General features: G+C 38.3%; 2 protein-coding genes across 3 annotated transcripts; one reads left to right on the top strand and one right to left on the bottom strand.

The window, feature by feature from the left end:
* The first annotated feature begins 7,462 nt into the window (after positions 1–7,462).
* Positions 7,463–9,403, top strand: LOC103723641 (GATA transcription factor 2-like). 2 transcript variants are annotated; one of them, XM_017846764.3, is made up of 2 exons: positions 7,463–7,709; positions 8,577–9,403. In XM_017846764.3, exons 1-2 carry the CDS (start codon positions 7,593–7,595, stop codon positions 9,237–9,239), a joined length of 780 nt encoding a protein of 259 aa, XP_017702253.2. In that variant the 5' UTR covers positions 7,463–7,592; the 3' UTR covers positions 9,240–9,403. The 2 variants fall into 2 exon arrangements, with proteins under 2 accessions (XP_017702253.2, XP_008812835.2); XM_008814613.4 differs by having other exon boundaries at positions 7,464–7,703.
* Positions 9,404–17,591: 8,188 nt separating this feature from the next.
* On the bottom strand, positions 17,592–22,791 carry LOC120112437 (YTH domain-containing protein ECT4-like). The gene is made up of 9 exons (XM_039131875.1): positions 22,593–22,791; positions 21,764–21,840; positions 21,432–21,579; positions 21,092–21,168; positions 20,078–20,665; positions 19,159–19,740; positions 18,862–19,074; positions 18,636–18,779; positions 17,592–18,352 (listed from the first exon to the last, which is right to left on the bottom strand). The coding sequence occupies exons 1-9, from the start codon at positions 22,618–22,620 to the stop codon at positions 18,101–18,103; spliced, it is 2,109 nt and encodes a 702-aa protein (XP_038987803.1). The 5' UTR covers positions 22,621–22,791; the 3' UTR covers positions 17,592–18,100.
* Between the last annotated feature and the right edge of the window lie 649 nt (positions 22,792–23,440).

Here is a 23,440-nt window from a genome sequence, read left to right as displayed (position 1 = left end):
GAGAGGGACCCATCATTAAGGCCCCCTACCGGGCGATTCTTGTTAAGCTATGAGAACTGAAATTTTTGGAGGAAAACTTTGTCTACCTAAAAATGTTCTTTTCAAGGGTGTTGCCCGATTTGGGCGATACGGCAAAATGAGTCCTCACTACATCGGTCCACCTGAGGTATGTTTAATTTCGAGGACGAAATTTATTTTAAGGGGGGTAGGATGTAATATCCGGGCCCAATTTGAGCCCAAAACCTTTTTAGGCCCGTACTTGAGCATTTGGGCCCATTGTTGGCAACCATTTGATGGCTGCTATCTCATACCCTGAGGATGGATGTGACTAGGGTAGGGACAGCTGGGAAGCTGTGGAGGGCCCAGTTGTTAGGCTCTTCACGAGGGGAAGCTGGGGGTGACACTTCACCCTAGCTGATGGTGGCTACAACCGCCTAGAGCTCTCTCCCTCTCTCTCTCTGTACCGTACCCCTTCCTCCTCCTTCCTTTTTCTGTTCTCTGAGAGAGGGTTTGCCAAACCCACATCCGTCGCCGGAGGAGATGCTCGTGGCTTCTTCCAAAAGCTAGGTAAGCCCCCTACCTTCTCTCCTCCTGATTTATTCAAGATAACAAAGAAAGAAACAAAGACCGAAAGGAAGGGGAAGAAACAGGGCTCACCGCGTGCGGCCGCGAGCATCGCCGGCGCCGCTGGCCCCGGCAGCGAGCACCGCGGCGTTGCAGCCGGTCGTGAGCGCCACGACCACCGCGGGGAGCGGCCGTGGGCTCAGTCACGGGCATCCCGCGACGCCGCTAGCTCTCCCGGCGCGTCTCTCCTCCGCAGGAGAAGGGAGGGCCGCCGTAGGCGCCGCCGGCCTCGACTGGCCCTCCCGAGAGCCCCATCGCCCTCCTCTCAAGCTCCAGCTTGGGATCTTCCTCCCCTTGTGTTCACGGGAGAAGAGGGGGAAGGTGAAGGAAGAGAGGAGTCGGGAGAAGCTTCGGGAAGGAGAAGAAAAACAAAAGAGAAAGAAAGGAGAAGAAAAAAAAGAAAAGAAAAGAAAAAAGAAAAGAAAAAGAAAAGAAAAGGAAGAGAAAAGAAAAAAAAAAAAGGGGGAGAAGAAAAGAGATCCTTAACGGATCCGACCTAATGGGACGGATCGGGGTTCGGGTCCGAAACCCGTTAAGCCCAATAATAAGAAATTGATTTAGCCAATTGAACCTGAACCCGAGCCTAATTAAATTGGGCTAAGTCTCAACGAGCCCAAACTGCAAATTGGGTCAAATCCGAAACAAATTAAGCCCAAATTGATTTGGGTCCGAACCCAATTAAATTGAGTTAGTTCCAGCAGACCCAATCTGGTTTTAAATCGAACCCCAGAGGCTTCAAATTGGACTTGGGCTAAATCCTTGGATGGGATCCAAGCAAGTAAGTTCATAATATGATGAACTAAGAGATTTTATAATAAATAAATGGGGAATAATGTAATCCTTATTATGTTGTTTTAGGTGATTAAGGATTTGTCATCTGGACTTGAGCAATTTGGAAAGCGAATTGATGTAAGTAATCTGTCTTAATCTTATCGTAGATCTTGTATTACGTTTTATAAGATGAACCAGTGTTTTTCATACAATTTGAATTGTATACATAATTTGTGAAGAAAGTAAGTAACCTGTTCTAATCCTGTTAGGGATCATGTCATGTTATTAATGTTTCCTAAGCATTTATTTTAAGTATATATGTTTCATGCATGAGATGTTACAATGCATAAGTAACTTGCATGATCTCAGAAGCTATGGCTATGTATGCAACATGATGATGCTGATATTTTAATCATGCATGCAAGTTGGTATAATGAAATACTATCTAGCCAAGAGGCACTATTATAATGGGCTCAAAGATGCTACTGATCGAATGCAACTGAGCTGGCCTTGCTAGTGGCCGAGAATAACTTCGCTGGCCTTGCTAGTGGCCGAGAATGACTAGCTGGCCCCGCCAGTGGCCGAATGGACTTCGCAGTAGCATCCGAGAGAATGGACCACGGTATGCCGGGGGCACGGTTTCATATGCATACTTTATGAAAATGATATTTGAAGCATGATCATGAGGCTCATTTCAGAGCCTGGGTATATGAGGCGGGTGTTTCCAAATCCTGCAGATGCGTTTTGGGGAGAAGCAAAATCGGTGAGGGATGAAGGACGCTTGCGTGAAGCCCCGGAACCGGCCAACATCTGGCAGGGGAGCCCCGTGTTTCCCCCTCATGTAGGCCCGATAGTCACGTGCTTTGCCCAGGCGGGCCGTGACATTTATGAACGTGCCTGGCCAAAGCATACATTGTTTTACAACGGGTTTTTGAATATATCCTTATGAAATGTTGTATTTTGCTATAACCGCTATCTCCTTTAAATGATGCTAATCGCATGAATTCTTATGTTTTATGAAAATTCTGTTTGACTGAAAATACTGCTTTGTTTTCGAAGCATACATATTTTGCCATGATAAATTGTGAGATAATACGCATGTCAGCTTCTCAAACCCTGCATAAACATGGTTACCATTATGTTCGATCCGGTAAGATTATGTATGATTACTTACTGAGCCGTGTAGCTCACATGTGTTTATTTTTCATTTTCTTTCAGATCCTTACCACTGATAGCTGCCAGAGTCACGTTAATTTGGTATCAGGGCTTCTTTCTTTTGGGGTAAAGCAAGTATACTTTTGTGTACATAAACTACATAGAAGCTCTGTATTTGGGTACTGACCAGCATGATGTACTAAAAATGCTTTCATATGAAAAGATTCGGTTGGTTTGACTACCCTGTTACCCAGGTATGAGGCTGCGTGCTATTGTGGGCGGTAGTCGGCAATAGCACGGCCGTGTCACGGATCCGGGTCCGGGGCGTGACAAAAACAACCAGCCCAAAACGGCCTATCTTTACTGGATCTCACAGATATCACCACGATAGCAAAAAGAGAGTTGCATCAATATATTGATCTTCTCATTTAATATGGCTCCATTAAAGTAGAGGATATTAATATTAACTAATCATATGTTCCAAATAAATTTGTGTAAGGATCCGTATGGGCGTGTTTAGTCCCACATCAGTTATTCGCCGGAGATGTCTTAGGTACCTATACATGACTAAGAAACCCAAAAAAAATATCTTTTGGCTAGTTATTTTAGGTAAAGTCTTGAATTATTATAAATAGTATCAGAACAAACCCAGCTCATGGCTTATGTAGACTAGAAGACGCTGCAACACAAGTTCATTGAGGCTGACCATGGGTCGATCGTGTTGCTTGTGATTAGATTTGAATAGTTTAGACCCCTGACCAGACGAAAACATCGGGGCTTAAATAGAAATAGTATGTGAAGACCCATGTAGGCATGTGTTTAGTTGTTACAATCTATTTAATTTATTTTTTTAAGCTTTTTAGATAATTGATCATAATTCCAATATAGCACTTTATTGTGCTGTCCTCTCTTGTGTAATTTGAGATCTTCAATCCAAGCTAGTTCAGCTCAGCATGCAGAGCCTAAGACTAGGCTTTGACCCAATCTATCTCGCAATCTAAGAAAAATTAGGCAAAGAGACAAAAGGCGAAGTTTGAATAGAAGTCAAAATTTACCTCCCTTAAGATTTTAGCTTTTTCATATTTGTTTATACTTGTTATGTTTATTTCTAGAAAGCTAGTCCTATTCATACAAAAAGAGGAATTCGACTCAAATTGTGAAGGGCAAATCTCATCATTATAAATAAAGGCTATATGTCTTAGTTTTTGGATCATCAATTGAATAAAAAAAAAAAAAATCTAAACCTTACTTTCGTCAATTTTTCTATCTTTTATCTTTTTGGAGATAGAGAGAGAATTTGTAACAACCTAGGATCTCACCCAAAATGGCTAGCCGGAATGTATTATTTGGATTCTTTAATCCTATATAAGTACCCAAGATCTACCTAATGAATAATCTATGTGGGACTAAACACATAGCCGCACGAATCCTTACATACTCCCTCCATTCAAGCCCTGACGTCTTCATCAGGCTAAGGGTTCCAATCTATTCAAATCTAATCACAAACACCACGATCGGCTCATGGTCAGCCCCAATGGATCCATGTTGCAGTGTCCCCTAGTCCACATAAGTTATGGGTTGGATCCGCTCTGATACTATTTGTAACAACCTATGACCTCGCCCAAAATGGCTAACTGGAATGTATTATTTAAACTCGTTTATCCTGTATAAGTATCCAATATCTACCCAACGAATAACCAATGTGGGACTAAACACACACCCGCACGATAGTCCTCACAGAATTTGAGTTGAGCGGATAATCTTTCTTCTTCCCGTTCAAATCATCAAATTAAATATTTTTTTTGCAGTTTGTATAGATTAAAAAAAAATATTAGTGAACTTGGATGATTATATCATGTGGAAGCGTGAACACAATGTATCCAAGATCTTAGGTTGGATCACTTGCTTAATTCTATAGCCAGGAGTGCAATTGTGTAGCATTGAAAGTACACATTTGCTACAACATAAATGCTCAACAGCTTCAACGAAGAACCTTTTGGATTTTTGTTGGCTGCTGGTTTGGTTAGCTCCTTGGACTTTGACCTCTCAATGCTCGTGATCTATATGTGATTCACAAACTATGGAGATATAGCCCTCTATTTATTGAGGTGAGAGCCTTAATTGCCTCAAGCAACCAACTTGGAATCAAACTCTATCATTCCTAGCGATGCAAGTAACATCTATTCTCGTCCAAGATAGTAACTATTCTTTTATAGGAATTAAAGCTATCCTTTTATGGAAGTTACCCTCAAGAAAAACTATTCTTTTAAGAAATAGCGTTTGTTTGGACTGGATGGATCCATCGTATATGTCCCCGTTTGGGTCCAACATGCGAAGTCTACCAAGAGTTAAAAAAGAAAGGATAGTCCAAAGAAACCGCAGGGAAGCAACAATCACAAAACTACCGTTGAAATATTTGAGAAAGAAGAAAAAAATAAAAAAAAGAGAGAGAAAAGAGAAAATTAATTTTATTTCTCTGTTACTTCATATTCGGTATATCTCAGATATTATATATATCTTACTAATAATAAAAAATATTATAGATGATAAGATTGTTATGTGATCTCTAAAATTACTCTAACAAAATTATGCTAATAAAAAAAAACTAATATAGGTTGATACAGAATTGCAGATTGTTACGTAATTTTTAAAATTATTTTAATAGTAAAAAAAAATCGTTTCAAAAAAAATATCTGGATAAATCCAACAGACACTCCTACAAGTGCGACAAGGCTGTTGTTCATCACTCTACGGAAGACTAACACGAAAGAAATGGCGTTTAGGCTAAACAAGAGATGGTCATATGCGTTGTACACTCTTCTACCAAGACACCCTTTGGCTTGGGTATTGGGAGACAAAATAGGCGAGGTATGACAGTACTGACCACGCGAGAGAGCACAGGCATGTAATCACATGAATAATGTTGTGCCCACCGTTTCATTGAGAAACACAGAACAAAAGCTCCTTTTTTTTTTTCCCTGCTACCAGAGGTACCCGAGGGTCCTTTTTCAGAGATAGAGAGAGTAAATATAGTCTTTAACATATAAAATAGTAGAAAGTACGCTGATAAAAGGGACATGAGGATTTATCAATTGTTATTGTACCTTTTGAATTAACAACGTTAATTGTATATATGTCCTCTGCCATATATCCAACTTATATCTATTCTGTAACTTATATTTACATGTTAAGAGATCACCAGAGTACTTTTTTGAATGGTATATATCTTAATTCTGTTCAGAGGGTATACTTTCTTTGGGATTACATGAGCAATGATCCCCCATGCTGAAGAGAGAAGATTTCTTTTGTGTTGATTACCATACAAACAGTAGCTCAGAGGAGAGAAAAATTGCTCATATAGTTCGGAGGGTATGTTTGTTTTATGTTGATTAATTACAACCTTTCACCAAATACCCCTCATTTTAATTTGGAAAAACAAAAAAATATGTGCTTCACCCTTGGGATCTCCGTAATCTTGTGGGGTCCTTTTGCTGCAAACTTGACATGAAGACAGCTCGCCTGATCGTGTCCCAGACTCAGAGTCGTCACCTTGTAAGGAATTTATAAAGTAGGGCCCATGCCGCTGTAGTCATTTTGAACTTGGGTTTGCCACGAGCCATATTTTAAGGAAAAGAAAGGCAGGCGAGTTAATGCAAAATTAACTTCAGGTAGGCTCCACAGCTCTCCTTCATTTAATAAAATAACAAAGCTCTTTTATAATGAAAGAAAAGGCAGTAATTCACTGGTTCAATGGCCAATACTGGCTTATTTATTGAGAAATAACACAAACATTATCCTGCTTCAGAAAGCTAGCACTCTACATCTCCCTCTCCAAAATATGAAATTGAAATACTATTATTTTTGAAATATGAAATTGTGAATCATGGATCCCTTATCAAGAGTAAAATTGCCACTTCCATGTATGTTTTTCAAAAAAGAATAATAATAAGACTTTATCTACTTTATTAAGATAATGAATTAAAAGATTAAAGAGAAAGAGAATATAGCGGAAAGGGTACCCATCAACACGTCCACTCCACTATCTCAGATTATAGTAAATATATTCAATTTCGAGCACAAAATATAGATTTGGATACTCATCTGAATTTTTAAGTAAAAATTTCATACTAAGTAGCTAGATTAGAATTGGATGGTGGAGCTCTCACAATATTTTTTTAAAAAAATTATTGGTTAAGTAATATATTCAGATTTTGGATATAAATAATCAAATAGAATGTACAATGCATGAATTAAGAAGAGAAAATGTTGAAATCACCATTTATCCTAAAAGCTTAAGCTGATAGGATGAAATAGATTTATTTATATATATTTTTACACTCCTTCTCACATGTGGGCCAAACTTTTCTTTAATAGATAAGCCCAACATGTGAAATTTTTAATAATGAGATTAAAGAGTACGAAAGCAGAGTTTGAACTCAGAACCTCTGCTCTGATACCATGTTAAAATCATCACTTGTTCTTAAAGCTTAAGCTGGTAGGATGAGATAAATTTATTTATATATTTTTTTATAGGAGAGAAGAAAAAGAAAATTTTAAAACAAACACCCATGGAAGGGCGAGACAAAGGCATTATGAACATGTACATTTATACTTCAAAGACGAAAATCTTGGATTGGAGAAAGGATTCCACTTGAAGTCCCCTAATTTAATTTTAATTTTTCTCTCACCTTTCACTTTACTAGAATAATATATAAGAAGGAAGGTGGTGCACTCAGAAGAAGATGGACGTGTGTGTGTGTGTGTGTGTGTATATATATATATATATATTATATATATATATATATATATATATATATATATATATATTTTCAGAAGAAGCATTTGTCCCTATTATCTACGTATCTACGTAGTCCACAAGCAATAAGAGAGAGAAGAAGGGGGGGGGAGTATCGTGGGCTCTCTGCCGACAGAAGAACGCGGAAATAAAAAAGCACTCAGGCGATGGCAGTTGTTTCTCTCTCTCTCGCCAACCCACCGAACCCCACGAGAAGAAAACCCCTCTCTCTCTCTCTCTTTCTACCATGGGTCAGCAGGGCGTGGATCTCTCCCAGAATCTGTCAGTCTCCGGTGGGCTTCCGGCGAAGGGCCCTTCTGCGGCGAGTTCCACGTTTGAAGACTTCCTTCCCGGGGAGGTAACGGTTAGCCACAGAAATAAGTGTCCTCACCCCACCCCCTCTTCTCTCTCCCCCACGCCAACAAACATTTTCTGTTCTTTTCTTTCTGGTTTCCTTGTTTTGTGTTCCTTGTTTTGTGTTATTTTTTTGGTTGAATTTTGTATCAATTTTGGTTTTGTTTAATAATCTTTATCATGAAATCTTCAAGCTGGTCTAATATTGAACTATGTTTTGATCTTTTTTTATATACCCCTAAAAGGTGTTTCTTCTGTCTGAGTTTCTCCATAATCTTTTTTTTTTTACTGAAATTCTTTGAGTTATTAGATTGTTCTTTATGGAAGCATGAAGGTATTTAGTAACTTTATACCAACACAAAAAAGAAGTTATTTAGCAATCATGGTCTCAAAATGGAAAAGGTTATGTAGTGTCCTAAGAGTTATTTTTGTCGCATTTTCTCAATATTAATCTTCCATATCCCTCTCTCTCTCTATATTTTTATTTTTCTCTCTTTTTTTGTCTGAACTTTTACTGGAATCACTAGGTAGAATGCAGTCTTCTTAAAAAAATGAGAAGTTTTAGTATTTCTAGGTCATTCGGCTACCAGTTTTCATTAATCATTACTTCTTCCATCTACTCTCTTTAATTTCAATGGTTTTCTTTTCCCTATGCATCTAGTGATTACCTTTTTTTTTTGTTGAAATTTCATTGAAATTATTACCTTTGCGTATTATTAGAAAGATGAAAAATCTTTTGAAAGGTTCTAGTTATTTTTTTGTTGCACACTGTCATTTTATATCTTTATTTTTTTAAACTCCTCTCACTTCAAGTTCTTTTTTTTTTTTTTGACCTTTTTCCTTCCTTTGAGTAGCATGTTGAATGTTTTGCATGCAGGAAGGTGAGGATGTCAGCCTGGAATGGCTATCCATCTTTGTAGAGGACTGCCTCTCCGGCACCACAAGCTACAACTCTCAACACCTCCCACCTCCCTTCACCACCACTAATAGCCCACAACTCCAAACCCCAACACCCTACTCAAAACCTCCACCACCCCAAACCCCAAAGCCCTCCTTCCATGTCCTTGAGGCCCCATCCAAGTATAGAAGCAAGAGAAGAAAGATCACCTCAAGGTCCCACCCACATGACCAGAACTACAGCCTCCAAATGATCCCCTCAGACCCACCCCTCCTTCACCAGACCCACTGGCTTGCAGATAGTAAGCTTATCTTCCCCAAAAAGGAGCAAGAGGACAAACCATCAGCACCAGCCTTGGTAGGAGGAGAAGAGGGAGAGGACGAGAAGATGGTCAAGGATGGGGCCATGGTACATCCCAGGAGGTGCACCCACTGCCTCTCCCAGAAGACCCCACAATGGAGGGCAGGACCCCTGGGCCCCAAAACACTCTGCAATGCATGTGGGGTGAGGTTCAAGTCAGGGAGGCTGCTCCCTGAGTATAGGCCAGCAAAAAGCCCTACTTTTGTAAGCTACAAGCACTCCAATTCACATAAGAAGGTCATGGAGATGAGGATGGCCATCCTTTCTTCCCATTCCGGCTGAGTAGGTTTAGCTATACTTGTGTAGAAAGTTTAGCTATTTTTTTGAATGGACTGTAGAAAGTTTAGTTAGAGAGAGCAGCTTCTAGTTGTCGTGTTGTATTTCCTTTCACTCTTTGTCATGGTTGATTGATTATATATAATTTTCAGTTGCCATCTGCATTTCAATTTTTTTTTTTTTTTTTTGAAGAATTCTTTGATTGTTCTCTTGAAAATTTGGCTTTGCCTGTTCATGTTATTTATGATCTTTCGTCATGAAGGCAAGAACTTGGGGATGGAAATGGCTTGGGCAGACTAGAAAAGCCTTTTTCCTGGGAGAATTATAGGCATTTGATTTCAATGCTAAAGGACAATTTCATTACCTTTCTTTGCAAGTACAATCTAAGAGGATTTATGATAGGTAACATGGAAGGAAGCTCTTTTCGTTGCTAATGGATTTTCTTGTGGTTTTCTGCCTTCAAGAGATGAAAATATGGGTTTATCAGTGAGACTTATTCAGGTAAAAGATCCATTTTTCTTTTCAGATTTCAGCAATCTCTGTCACCTCGATTACTTAATTTCATGTATAGAAAGACAAAAAGGTAATTAGCGTTTTTGTTTTCTTGGATGTTGTCCTCTTTGTGAGTTTGTTCATGCAGTGTATGCAAAATGATATAGATCAAATTCAGGGTCAAAACATGAAAATTTTATGGGTCCAAGTTCATGTCATGAATTGAGAATAGGTTCACGTTATGATTGAATGTCATTTGGTTATTTTAATTGCAAAAGGTATTATATATGGTCGAGAATGAATGCCATTGTTCCATAAATTTCCTCTGTCCGTGTACATATTGCAACATCTACTATGGTCCATTATTAAAAGGGTGAATATGCTATTGATGTTCATCTTGTTCCTTCTTGAGAAACCATATTACAGGGCACTACTAATCCATCATCTCAAAAAAGCTGGTCTCTCTAGGAGATCAAATTTTTGCATGCATAAAAGTTTGGTGATGATTTTTCTTTGCTTGGAAATCATCCTGGTTCTTCTTACCTCTGTACATTTGGGCAAGCTGCAGAATGTTATCCACTTTGGGTTTTCCTTGCCTGTCTAACCTTTGTAAATAGATAAGTTAGCATATTCACTTGCAGTCTGTTTGTGGGGATCACTCGACCAACTGGGAGAATCTTCTCTGGTCATTCTCTTGTTGGAATCAACAATACGTACCCACGTCTCATCTTATTGTATTAATATTGATTCCTGTAACATGTGATGATTTTTATGTTTCCAATGGAACGGCATCTGTTTTACTTCAAGGAAAAATAACATCATACATGTTGATCATAAATATGTGGTGATACTTTCTTTAAGAGTGCTAGAAGTACTTAAGCTTGTGTGAAAACTTTTGACATGCTCAAGAATTGGTCATAATGCAAGACATGGTATTAAGATTCGACCATGTCTATGTTTTGCTGGTGTGAGATTATGATCCTTTTGAAGGATCGACCTAGTTCTTAGTTATTACTTCACTAGAAGACCCTTACTGATGAAATTTTTTCACTCATGTCATAGCTACTAGTGTTTTAGAACATTTTAGTTGTATACAACTTCCTGAGTAAGGAAAACTTCTTAAATATTTAGTCTTGTTTCTTTGGGATGGATTCTTTCTGTTAAACTCTCCTCATTTAAACTAGATATCTAAATTAAGCTCTTAAGGGGCAAACAAAACAAGCCACAATCTTTCGAGTCTCTTCTTTTGATGCAGATCTTTCTTGGAGAGCTCTATTAAGTCTATACGAGCATTTCTTCATAAAGACAGTATCATCATTCAGCCGCTAAGCTCCAATACAGATGGTAATGCAAATCAGAACCTGGTAAGAGGATTTCATACATCATTTGAATGCTTGGGCAATCTTGTGTTATACGCACAAGTTCAGATATTGCAACAATTTCTTAATAAGCGACCATCTTGTGATAAGGTTGATTACTGTAGCCAAGCTCTATTTAAGAACCCAGCATTCCAGATGGACCGTCCACCAAATGATCAAGAAGACTAAGAAATTCACATGATGAAGAATGGAGAATTAAAGATATGGGATCATACTGTCTCAGATTCTAAACAAACTTATTAATGCTGTAGCTCAAATGTCATGGCTTAATAACCACTCAGCTTAGTATTATAAAGAATTAATAACTAGGTACTTACAATTTTATAATTACCTGTTCAATACCTACATCTGAGAAAGAAAGATTTGAATAAATAACTTATTTGTTATTTGAAATATATTGCTCAATTCAAAGATTTTTTTGTCGAGCATTTATGGTTGAGTTGGCAAACATCATTCCCGGTTGATCATGTTCATGGTGATCTTGATGATGTGCTTTCATGTCTAATTGTTGTTGCAGTGATGAAGATGATAGCATAATTCCTCATGTTTATGGGTGTTTTGGTGATCGACAAACCCATTCAAAAGAAGATAATAGATGTGTGATCATTAAAGAGGCTACTAGTTTTGATCGCGCATTGATCGCCCATAGATATGAGAGAATGCTTGCATATTAGACATCAATATAGAAGAAAAGAAGTAAATTGTCCTAGGTGGACTCAGAATATTATTTCCAACAACTTGATGTTGATATCTTTGGCATGGGAATCATATGCTCCCATGGAATAAATGCATAAAAATGTGAGGAAGGGAGACTTGTTAGGCATGACACTCATGTTATCTTAATTTTGAAAAGGAATTCAGAATTGGAGGCAACTGAAATGGTGTTTTGTGGTTTTATCACTTTGGGGAAATCCTTAGTAGTTTGACTGATCATGTGTCTCTACTCTATGCTATATGTGCAATATAATAAGATGGAGGTATGTATGGCTAGAACCATCATGATCATGATCCCAAACCTATTTTATTTGTTCTTTGATGGAGAATTCAAGGTACATTTTACCTGCACCATTTGGGAAGTGGATCATGGTGAGAAAATGGGGAGGATGATACGAGGCTACTCATCCGATATGATTTTAGGTACATATTGCAGTGATCCATGTCTAAATTGGTGCACTGATCAACACATATGACCTATCTGATGCCACCAAATCCTTTGTGGTTTCCTACTGTGGATTGATATTGCTAAGAAATCATGGACATGTCACACTGCTTGTTTCCTCTGTAGTTCCACAAGTGAGACGGGAATCCATGTGGTCATTCACTATGCTTTTATTCGCGACTTTTGGAATTATTTCCGTGTCAAACTTACGATCTTGGGATGCACAAAGATCTTTTTTTTCTTCCAGCGTAAGGGATTGGCAGACCAAGAACCAAACTTCTTTTGGCAACTTCTTTTGCGTGATCGGCACAGAAAAGAATTGAACAAAGCCTGACCTATGAAGACATGTGTATTCGTATATTTAATCCCACATCGGTTATTCACCGAGAAGATCTCAGATATTTATACAGGATCAAGGGATTCAAATAATACCTTTCGGTTAGTCTTTTTGGGTGAGGTCCTGAGTTGTTACAAATGGTATCAAAACAAACTTGGCTCGTAGCCTATATAAACTAAGAGACACTGCAAAATGGGTTCATGGAGGCTGACCATGAGCCGATCGTGTGCAAATATGTATTTGGTCTCATATCGGTTATTCACTAAGAAGATTTGGATACTTATACAGAATCAAAAAATTTAAATAATACCTTCTGGCAGATTGTTTTGGATGAAGTCCTGAGTTGTTATATGACCAACTTTATTCGGACAATGAGCGCCAGTAAACAACAGGGTGCTTACAAGAGAAATGACCCCGATCAGGAAAGGAAAGAGCCGATGGAACAAAATAAGCTAAGCTAGCCAAAAAGTTGTTCTTTTCTTTCATATTATATTGAGGAGGAAATATTTTACTTCAAATTTGATGCTTCAACACAGAAGTAGTTTCTTTTTGCTGCTGCTTTCACCCAGTCTTCCATCAAAAACCAAATAATTTCAATGACCTGCGAAACCAACTCACTATTGTGGGGAGGGAAAAAAAGATTCTAGAGTCTAGTTTCAACCACAAACACCAGGAAATATTGTCCACCAGCATAACTGGAGGAGAGGAAATATGGGGAGTATGTATGCTTACCATCACATCCAAAACACATGTCCAACACTAGTAGTATAAGATTAGTAAGAATTCTAGGAAACCAGCAACCAAATGAGTTCACTCCAAATATAAAATACTAGTAATTATCCTTTCTGATCATCAATGGCCCAAGCTGGGCCTCCAAGTCTAATGTTAATAGGCATGAATGTATGAGGCCTAAACAGAGCTTCTTACCCAGACAAAAGAAAAAAAAAAGGGGAACGGAAAGGAGTTCAAGCAGAATTACTACAATAAGGATCATAAAGAAATTACATTATTAATAAAAAAATTATGAAGAAAAATGAGAACTATGAAGAAATTCTCTGTAGAAGCACAGTGCCCCAGAATCCTTACTCTAGTTATGGATTGGATGGTGTGCTGTAATTCCAAGAATTTAACCTCTTGTGAGTTTGCTGTAAACCAACCGCTGACATAATTTCCTGGTTTTCCCCTCGCCATATAAGATTTGTAGTTACATTTTTTTTATTCTTTAATAAATTAGGTGGTCTTAGGCCCTCCTCTTCCCTTGCACCAAAAAAACAAAACAAAAAAAAAAACAAAACAAAGAGAGAACTATTGTAAGGATCCATGCAGGCTTGTATTTATTCACGCATTAGCTATGCACTAAGTAGATCTTGGATACTTATACAGGACTAAAAAATCCAAATGATATCTTTCAGCTAGCTTTTTTGAATCAGGTCCTGAATCATTACATTAATGCTAAGTTTTTAAATCCCTCAAACTACTTGGGAACCATTTTAGCTTCTCATCGAGCCTAAAATGTTTCCAAAAAGGCCTAAAAAATTAAAGTGAGCAATGCTAAGAATTGAAAACACATGAGATGGTGCTGCCCAATTTCTTTTCCTATGGTTATCGGTGATCAAGATTTTATTGTTGATGCAGTGAGAAAAGGCCATTCCAAACCAATTAGTCAAAAGCTGAATTTGCTCCATATCTAAAATATAAAAACCTTGTTATGAAAATATACCTGAAGAATCCACTTCCCAAGTGGAGAATCAGAAAGAAGAGATGACCAAATGTTTCCAAATAAAGACGTAAAATGCTTCAATTTGGTCATTGAGATCCTCTGCAATAAAATCTCTAAGCCTGATGTCATAGCTCCAGCGACCATCTACTAGTCTCAACTGATCTGCACTTTTTCATTCAAAGCTAAATTAAAGGGAACCAAGAACAAATCAGAACGAGGTGGATTCTCCATACAAAAATCTTCGTAGATGACAATGAGGCAGCCATTCTCCAACTTAAAGCGCAGTCCTGCAAAGAAGGCGGCTTCTGTTTCTAATAACCCTTCTTTGGAAAGGTGAAATGACTTCTCTCAAGTTTTACAAAAGAACTCCTACTGAAGCTCTGAAGGTCCTTAACACTTACACACCAATCCACAATTAGCTAAGTGCAAACCCAGATTTACACTTATTTAACCTCCTCCTTATGTAGTTAATCTTCTTAACCATGAAAAAAAAAGGTAGAAGTCCAATAAGTTGGAAAGGAAGGCAAAACAGAGTTAACAAGAATGAGCCTACCTCCCAAAGATGAAACATTATGTTTTTACCCTGCAACATTTTTTAAAATTTTTGAATCAGGATCATCCAGTCCAACTTTCTTAGAGTAAAATGAACAGGAGTTTCAAGGTAACTGATTGGTGAGTCTTTTAGATAACAATACATCCACCTAGCACAAATAACACCCCAATATCGATCATCTTCCAAAGAAACTATAAGTCCTCAAAAATTATAATCAATTCAAACAATAACTCAAAGCTATGTATTGAAGAGGCCCTATCTTTGCAGAATGGCATAGTATCACCTGTGTTGCTTATTATAACACCAAATATCTGAGAAAGACCCCATCCCTCAATTAAATGCTCGTCCGAAGCTTTCCTTGTTATTCTGTTATCTGAGAGAGGCCTGTTTGACAGTAAACCCATCTACCTTGCTTCCCACTTAGTCAATCCACCTTTGCCATTTAAGACTAGGACCTCTTGCCACTATCAGCTCAAAAAGAAGTTCCGATCTACCTGATCATCTGAAAATCAAGCTTGCAAAGCATCCTTCCTCCTTGCGCCTCTCACAAAGACAAACAACCAATAGCAGAAAGAAAGCAAAGAGGTGAAGCAATCTCTAAGGGGCAGTCTATTCAAATATAACAATAACCATCAAATCATTTCCATATTATTTGGATCATCTCTTTGAATCCTCATTTGCCAACATTTCTGTTTAGGACTACCTCTAGTTTAGAAAATAAAATATAGACAAAGATATATCAGATCATCGCAAAAAATCATTTCTGTATACTGTTATTTCAATGCAAAAGACTCTAGAATACTGCAATTAGTCTCTAGGCTAAAACACACTACTTTCAAGTACGATGAGTCTCAGTTTCTTACATATGGAAATAGACAACAAAGTTCTAACCGTTGAGAGGTGGCAAAAGACATTAAATGAAAATGAAACAGTAAGAGGAAGCCAAAAATGTAAAAAAAAAAAATAATAGTTAACTAATCGCTTTATGTTCTCGAAGTTTTCTTTGCACAACCTTCTCATTAGAGTTGTACAAATAGTAGAAGTTGCATAAACCAAGTCATGAAGAGTTGCTCCATCCACACTTGGCAGAAAGTCTTAAAGAAGTGACGATTATATTATGATACAAAGATTTGGAGCAACAACATAGGTTCACCATGGTGATTAGTTCTATGTGAGGAACGAATCCAAAAGTGTTCCCTTACAATTATGTCTACAAGTGCCTTTGTGTGTTCTGCCAAAGAGACGGAATGTTCAAGAAAAAGTGAGAGCGCAAACTTAATAAACCATGTAAAATGATTAAAACATCTTTATATGAACATGGTGGCAAAGGGAACATTTGATACACGAATAATTTATTAAGAACATGAAATTCATAGAGAATTATAGACATCATCATCGTTCAATTAGTGGCCATTAATAATTGAAGAAAATATAGTTTCAAGAATGCTATAATCAATTGTGCATGAAGGTGAAGCCCAGTGTTCAGCTTAATAAGTTCAAGATCATACTCTGACTCACCCCAACAAAAATGCCAGTGTGGGATGGGTTAGTAATAGTTTTGATGATATCCCAACAATTAATGTCATATGATCCACCTGCTTCTGTACGCTACAATTAAATTCTGTTCCTCATAAAATGCCCTACTTTTTAGCTGGCACGTTATAAACATTTCTAACGGCTATAGGACAATACAGCCAGTGCCATCATTGACAACATCATTGCTTATAGCATCTTATCACTTTCATATTTTCATTTCTAATAATAAGGATTATGTTAATTCACAATTACTTTAATTCCCACTAAAATACCCAACGCGCAGTGAAATTGTCACAAACTATCATAAACTGAGAAGTCCATTCTGTGATAAGTGTTTCATTTCCAATTAATTTTGATAAAACTTATTTATTTTGTGATAAAAGCTTCCAACTGTCACAGAGACGTTATTGGTGGACGGTCAAGACAACGGTAAAGCCTGATTTAGCGGACAATTCTCACAATCAACATTGAGACCTCACCTTAGCTGCTTGCTAATTTTTCATACAATGTATTATTAAAACTCACAAATCATACAACCTGAAAAAATAAGTTTGTGGAGAACATATCTCACCTATTTTTCATAAATCTTATATATTATAAAGAAATACTTTATACTGTTATCTATTTTAGAAAATCTCATGGATAATCAGATAATCTCTAAAAGCAGCTCAAACAAAACAATCTCTAAAAGTAGCTCCAATATTACCTGTCCATCTACTCCCTTTTAAGGGCCTGTCGGACATGGGCCTGAAGCCTATTATTACAGCTTACAGCACCACAGATCATAACTTGCTCCATCTAAATTACCGGGCAGTACAGGATGCAAAACAAAACCAAGCTCGATCACACAAACAACCCAGCCCAAAAATTAAAAAATAAGGAATATATGAGACCATTAATTCACATGGGATGGCATATATTCAACTGGAGAGAGTTTCATGCAGATAATTTCTTCTGATAACAATTTACCAAGAGTTTCATTCATGTGAGCGAGGCGAATTAATTAAAATAGGATTAAAAACGCAAACTAAGCTATCTTAAGCTAACTGCACTACAGATCATAACGCTCCATCCAAAGTTCCTTGTCATAAATATGACAATCCAAGCGACAGAAATCGGATATAAGAAAACATGAATCCATATCCAAATTTAAGAACTCATGCCTTGAACATGTTGGCGGCATATAACCAACTGCTGATAGCGTCCACTGAAACCAATTATCAAGTGAAGGAATCAGAGAGGGCAAAGCAAACTCACAGCTCTTTTCAACTCCACTATTGCAATACTCTAACCTGCTTCCTGTTCTCAGAGATACAACGGTAGATTTACAGAAGAAAAGGCTTCATAAAAGAAAAGACAATTCAGAGCAAAGGGCAACCTAATCCAAACCCCAAAACTAAAATAAGGAATTAAAAACGTAAACTTGTCAGTACACTACTTAAAGCTATAAAAACCCATATTCCTAAACCTAGTCCAAATAAGAAACCAGTAACCCAACTCCAGGCATTGAGAAAAACTAGCAATCTTACCACAAACCAGTGGCTATGGAGGCTTTTTATTGCCCAAGATCTCAAACCACCCCCCCCCCCAAATGTAAATCCTCTGCAGCCTCGCAAATAGGGGTTCCAGACACCCAAGTATAATGACATTTATTTTCTGGGCTACAGCTGACGAAAGCGGGGCCGATCCACCTAACAACCATTGGCAACACCATTCGCAATAGCCTGCTTCTCTGTTGCTGGCTTGGCAATCTTCAAGGCATCACCAGCTGCTGCAGCCACACCATTTTCCTCGCATAACTTTTGTTCCCCAAGGCCACCCTGTGGCACATCCTTGTTCAAAATTGAAACCGAATCCAAAGGCTTCTGCAATCTGGGCATCCCATTTGCCCCATCCTTTTCTTTCTCCCCAGCAACAGCATCAGAAATTTTTCCATCCCAGGCCTGAAGCCAAAAATATAGAAGAATGAATACGCTGGAGACAGGTGGAATAAAAGAGCTTCTAAGTAGCGAAGTATATAAATCTACAAAGCTACAGAATGAGCAAAGTGAAAACATGGATAACAATGTCACTTAAAAACTGGCATGTTTCCCACGGTTCAACGGATACAGTTTGCAAACTGATGAAAATGGAGAAGGGGGAAAGGATCCATAGAAAATTTCAAACATAATGAACATTTTTCATAATTAAAAGCCCCGAACAGAACCATAGAAGAGTACAAGGTACCTGTTTATGAAGTTGTTGCTTTGCCTTTTTCTCTTGCATCACTTTCTGGCGGTTCTCATAGAACATAAAATCATCCAGAATGGATGTCCTACTGGCATGTTCCTTAAAAATCTTGAGCACTTGAAGACCCTGCTCCAGTTTTACCTGTAACACCAAAGCAAGAAACATTAGGCAAAAGCTTTTGATATACCAACATACCCAAAAAAAAAATCAGAAAGACACTCGCCTCCTGAGTGTCCCGACTGTTTGTCACTGGCTTATTATCATTGTTCTCTAATGTAATGTGCTTAAGAACACTGTTAGGTACATCCTTAACAATGCGCCACTTGACAGGGAAGCAGCCATTCCACTTATCTTGCTGCCAGTACTCGACAGTCTTGTTGAAATCAACTGGACCCACCATTTCAGCAACACCAACAAATTGCCCACTGGTGTTGACCTGAAATTTTGGAAAGCAGTCTTGATGAATAAATCAAGATAAAAGACAGCAAAACACTCCCTAAAGAATGACCATAATACTTACAGAGAAAAACAAAAAGACAGGGCATCCATCAGATTTCCCCTGAGCTTCCTGGTATCCAGCATCCAGCTTCTTGTTTCCGTTGGGGGTGCTGGCCCAGACATTGTATTTGATGCTCTTATGAATATCATCCTCACTGTATGATTTAATGATGAAGAACTTTGCATCACTGTATTTCTCAGGGAAATCAGCTCGGTTGTATTGTTCCTTATCCGGTATTACACTAGAATCCTCATTCCCAATTGAAGAGAGGTTCTGCCCCTTTACAGCAATTTTAACAGTAGGTCCGAATGTCTTTTGGTTTTTGAAGCGCCCTGCCCTAGGCCCTCTGTTCAGCTCGCTAAATCCATCTTGGTTCTCATTGCCATAACCATAATATCCATTGCCTCGGCCCCGAGGTTTGTACTTGCTATCCACAGCCAATCCCCAGCGCCCATTTGACCTAGAATCATAACCATTTGATCCAAAACCAAGACCAGTTCTGAGTGCATTCTGGCCATACAGTTGGTTGTTTGGATAAATCCTACTCACGAAACCAGGAGCCGCTGGTCCGATCCCAGATGTTGGTCTGGGGGCATGCATACCCTGGAGATGATAAAGATTGATAATCAATAGGCCAGAAGTGGGGGATACAATAACAATGCAATCACAACAAAAGTTTTGCAATCTCGAGTAGAATTTAAAATTTAGATCAACAATTGCAAGGTAAACTGAAAATGAATTTAAAACTTAGATCACCATCTTTCTGCCAAATATGATAGCTCTTGCTCTGTGGCAAACATTAGGATCAGCGACCCTCACCAGGAATACTTGGTGCATTGAAGTCAACCCAATGAGGTTAAATGGAATTGGCCACAGAGCAGTTGCTTGCTCAAGCAGGCAGCTTATAAACAGTACATAGCAAGCATACCATACGACATACCATGACTTGAGGAAGAGGACGGTGATTCTGATTTCTTGCTGCTGGAGTTGTCCCACCATGTGATACTGCAGACGAAATGGAGCTTGTTGTAGCTGGTCTGTGTTGCCCGTTAGAGAAAACAGGCCCATCAAACCATGGTACCGGAGATCGCATTCCATCAAAACTGAATCTTGGATCGTGGTAACCAGTAGAAGGAAGTCCACCTGGCAAAGATCCCCTACCATAAGATCCATTTGAAGTCTGTGACTGATTTTGGTGGCTTGGCCTCTGAGGTGCTGACCCACTATTTCCATTTGCATTCCCATTGGCAATTCCATTTGAGTTAGCCTTGGACGTATCCAAGGGAATGGATGGCTGATCAGAAGCAACAGAAGTAGAAACCTCGCTTTGAGAAGTAGGGGGTTGGTTTGGTGTATGTGGTGCGCCAGTAAGAGTTGGTGGCTGGAAAAATGGAGTTGGGTACTGATAATGCTGTGGACCATACAGTTGGCCATCATGCCCCATGGTAGGAACTGGGGAACCAGGAGACGGATATGCACCGAAAGGAGCATACCCATATCCATGGTGATACATGTCACCATAGACTCCCTGCCAAGAACCAAACAAGACATTGATCTAATCATTATCACAAAGATATAATAAGAACACCTTTTTACTCAGAAAAAAATTCTTGTATAGATAGTATCTTTGATCTACAAGAATATAGAGTTCCACAGACTTTTGAAAACCCTATATCTTTTTGCAGCTCAATAGTACATAAAAAAAAGCAACATGTAAAAAACCTGCTTCAGCCTCATTGAAAAGCATTTGTACAATCTACAGAAAGTCAAGTATAAACCATATGATCCCAGAAGTTCAGGCTCTGATAATCATTCACATCTAAATCTCAGGTTTAGTTATCTCGAATAGCCTAATTCAATTATATCATCCTATAGAAAGACAACTTATTTTATCAATATTACATCTGAGTTTAAAATTTTAAAAAAAAATTAATGCCTCAGTGAGTTAACTTACAGGAGGCATCTCCACTCCATCATGGTTTACATATCTAGGGTAGTCATCCCCCCACTCATTGACAGAACCATCATAACCTGAAAAAACAAAACTAAAATATGGCATCCAGTAATAAAAAAAATACAAAGGCACTCAAAGTTAACATGTGCAACAAACATGTTAAACCAGAAAATATGTTAATACAACAGTTAAACAACTAAGGGGAGGAAAAAAGCTTAATTGGCCACCTCATTTAACAACAAAAATTTCAAACTAATCCACTGAAGTCTCGCAACAAACAATGAAATTTGATGACCAGAGAAAGCCCATAAATCTTGGGGCTCTGCAAGCACTTCATTACCTCCATAGTAATAAGGGTATCCGCTTGGTAGATAACACATGCTTGGATCCATAAAGTCTGGAAGTATAGGTGTCAACGACCGCTCTGATGGGATCGGAACGTTTGGCACTTCTCCACCATTTGCAGACCCAAATTGTACCGCAGACGGCTATTAACCAAATTCAGGAGAGAGAAAAAGAAAAAAGAAATTAACACCAACCTATCTATAAATACAAAATCCAAAAGAAATTAACACGAATCTATCTCTCAAATACAAAACCGCACAACCAAATAAAAGATGAAAAGATGAAGGCTGTGATCTCCAAGAGAAATGGACAGGGAAAAAATAATACCTTCTTGGTAGCCTCCACAGCATCATGATTCTTGGCCTGAGAATCCAACGACAACTTCTGCAACAAATCTGCAGCTTCTGTTCCGAAAGAATTAAGGAGAAAAAACAAACTAAAAAAAACGATGATGGATATATCATAAAAAATCCAATTTTTTGACGAACGTCAAAATACAGATATTACAATCAAAACATTATAGGACCACATCACATAACAAATAAAAAGAAGCATACAAAGAATCTTGATAAAATAATATAGAAGACAGAAGATAGAGGACCGTAAAATCTCATTTAATTTCTGTGACCAATTTAATCATCAAATACAACTTTTTTTTTTTACAAAGCCCATCGATTGAGTTTAATCAAAAGAAACCTTTTTGCAAGGATAGATAACCAAAACAGACCAACATAAGCATCAAATCAGCAGGAAAACACAAAACCCCCGAAGAAAATAATCTAAATCACATATACAGCAAAACAAAAGAAGGCGATATTAAAGAAACAGAAATCAGAAGTCCAAAATCTCATCGGAATCATGTCGTAAACCCTATATAGGAAAGGGCAAATCCAAGTCACATAGAGAACGGTAATCCAAAAGATTAAAACGTTCATTAACGATCATGGATCTATAATAAACCCTAACAAAACCCTCAAAGTCAACAGTTTATAAGAAAAAGAAGAAGGAAAAACACAGGTTTATCGCTTCAGAAAACCCAAACCAAGAGATCCAATAGAAAGAAACAGGGGAATCAAAACCAATACGAAAGAAATCCAAAAAAGCTAACCTAAACCAGCAGATTTCGATTGGAAAAGGAAAAGGAAGAAAAGGATACGGTCAGAAGCGGGAGCGACGGCAGCCATGGATGGTTCTGATGGGATCTGAAGCCCAAACCCTAAAAGAGAAAAAGGGGTGGGTGGGGAGAGTGATAAAGGAAAACCCTAGGAGAGAGAAGGTAGGAGGAAGAGAGCCGCCAGGGGAGGAACCCAAACGAAGAGGGTTTGGCGAATCGAAAAGCGGTGCTTCAAATAGCACCACGGCTCCGCCTCCACAACCGGATATATTATTTTATTACCTTTTATATCGAGCAGAAACCCTAATCCTCCTGGGACTCTTCTCTACCCTTCCATGGGCCCATGGGCCCTCTTGTTGCGCTTATAGTATTTGGGCTTGACTTGACTTTGATGGGCTCCCTTTTGGGCCCTCTCTCCTCCACCATGGCCTTCCCGGTTAGTCGAGAGTTAGCCAATTAGGCTTTTGATTGGCAATCGAGGTTTTCTTATTGGACTAGGATTAGGACCGCAAGAGCTCAGGATTAGGATCTAGGGCATAGGTTGTGTCTGACATGGGACCATTTGAGATCCGATGCAACATGAGCCATTGGATCATGCTTTGAGATGCATGTTAATAAGTGTGATGCATATGGACATTAGATCAACTACCAACTGCAACACTATCATGAATCACAAAGCTTGATTCAACAGCCCAAATTGCACGGTTCGATGAGTGTTAACTTTCACAAATTTTGTTTAGGCTTATATTTTATATTATTTGAGTAGAATCATTATGTTAGCCTCTCATCAAAATTGTAAATGTACTTTTACCAACTCTTATCTGTTGACATCTTTATTGACTGGATAAGAGTCCTGTGTTGGGCCATCCTCATGCTTTTATGGGTTTTAG

The sequence above is a fragment of the Phoenix dactylifera genome, chromosome 11 (assembly GCF_009389715.1).
Source record: "Phoenix dactylifera cultivar Barhee BC4 chromosome 11, palm_55x_up_171113_PBpolish2nd_filt_p, whole genome shotgun sequence".
Classification (NCBI taxonomy): Eukaryota; Viridiplantae; Streptophyta; class Magnoliopsida; order Arecales; family Arecaceae; genus Phoenix; species Phoenix dactylifera.
This window is presented reverse-complemented; position numbering and strand designations above follow the sequence as displayed.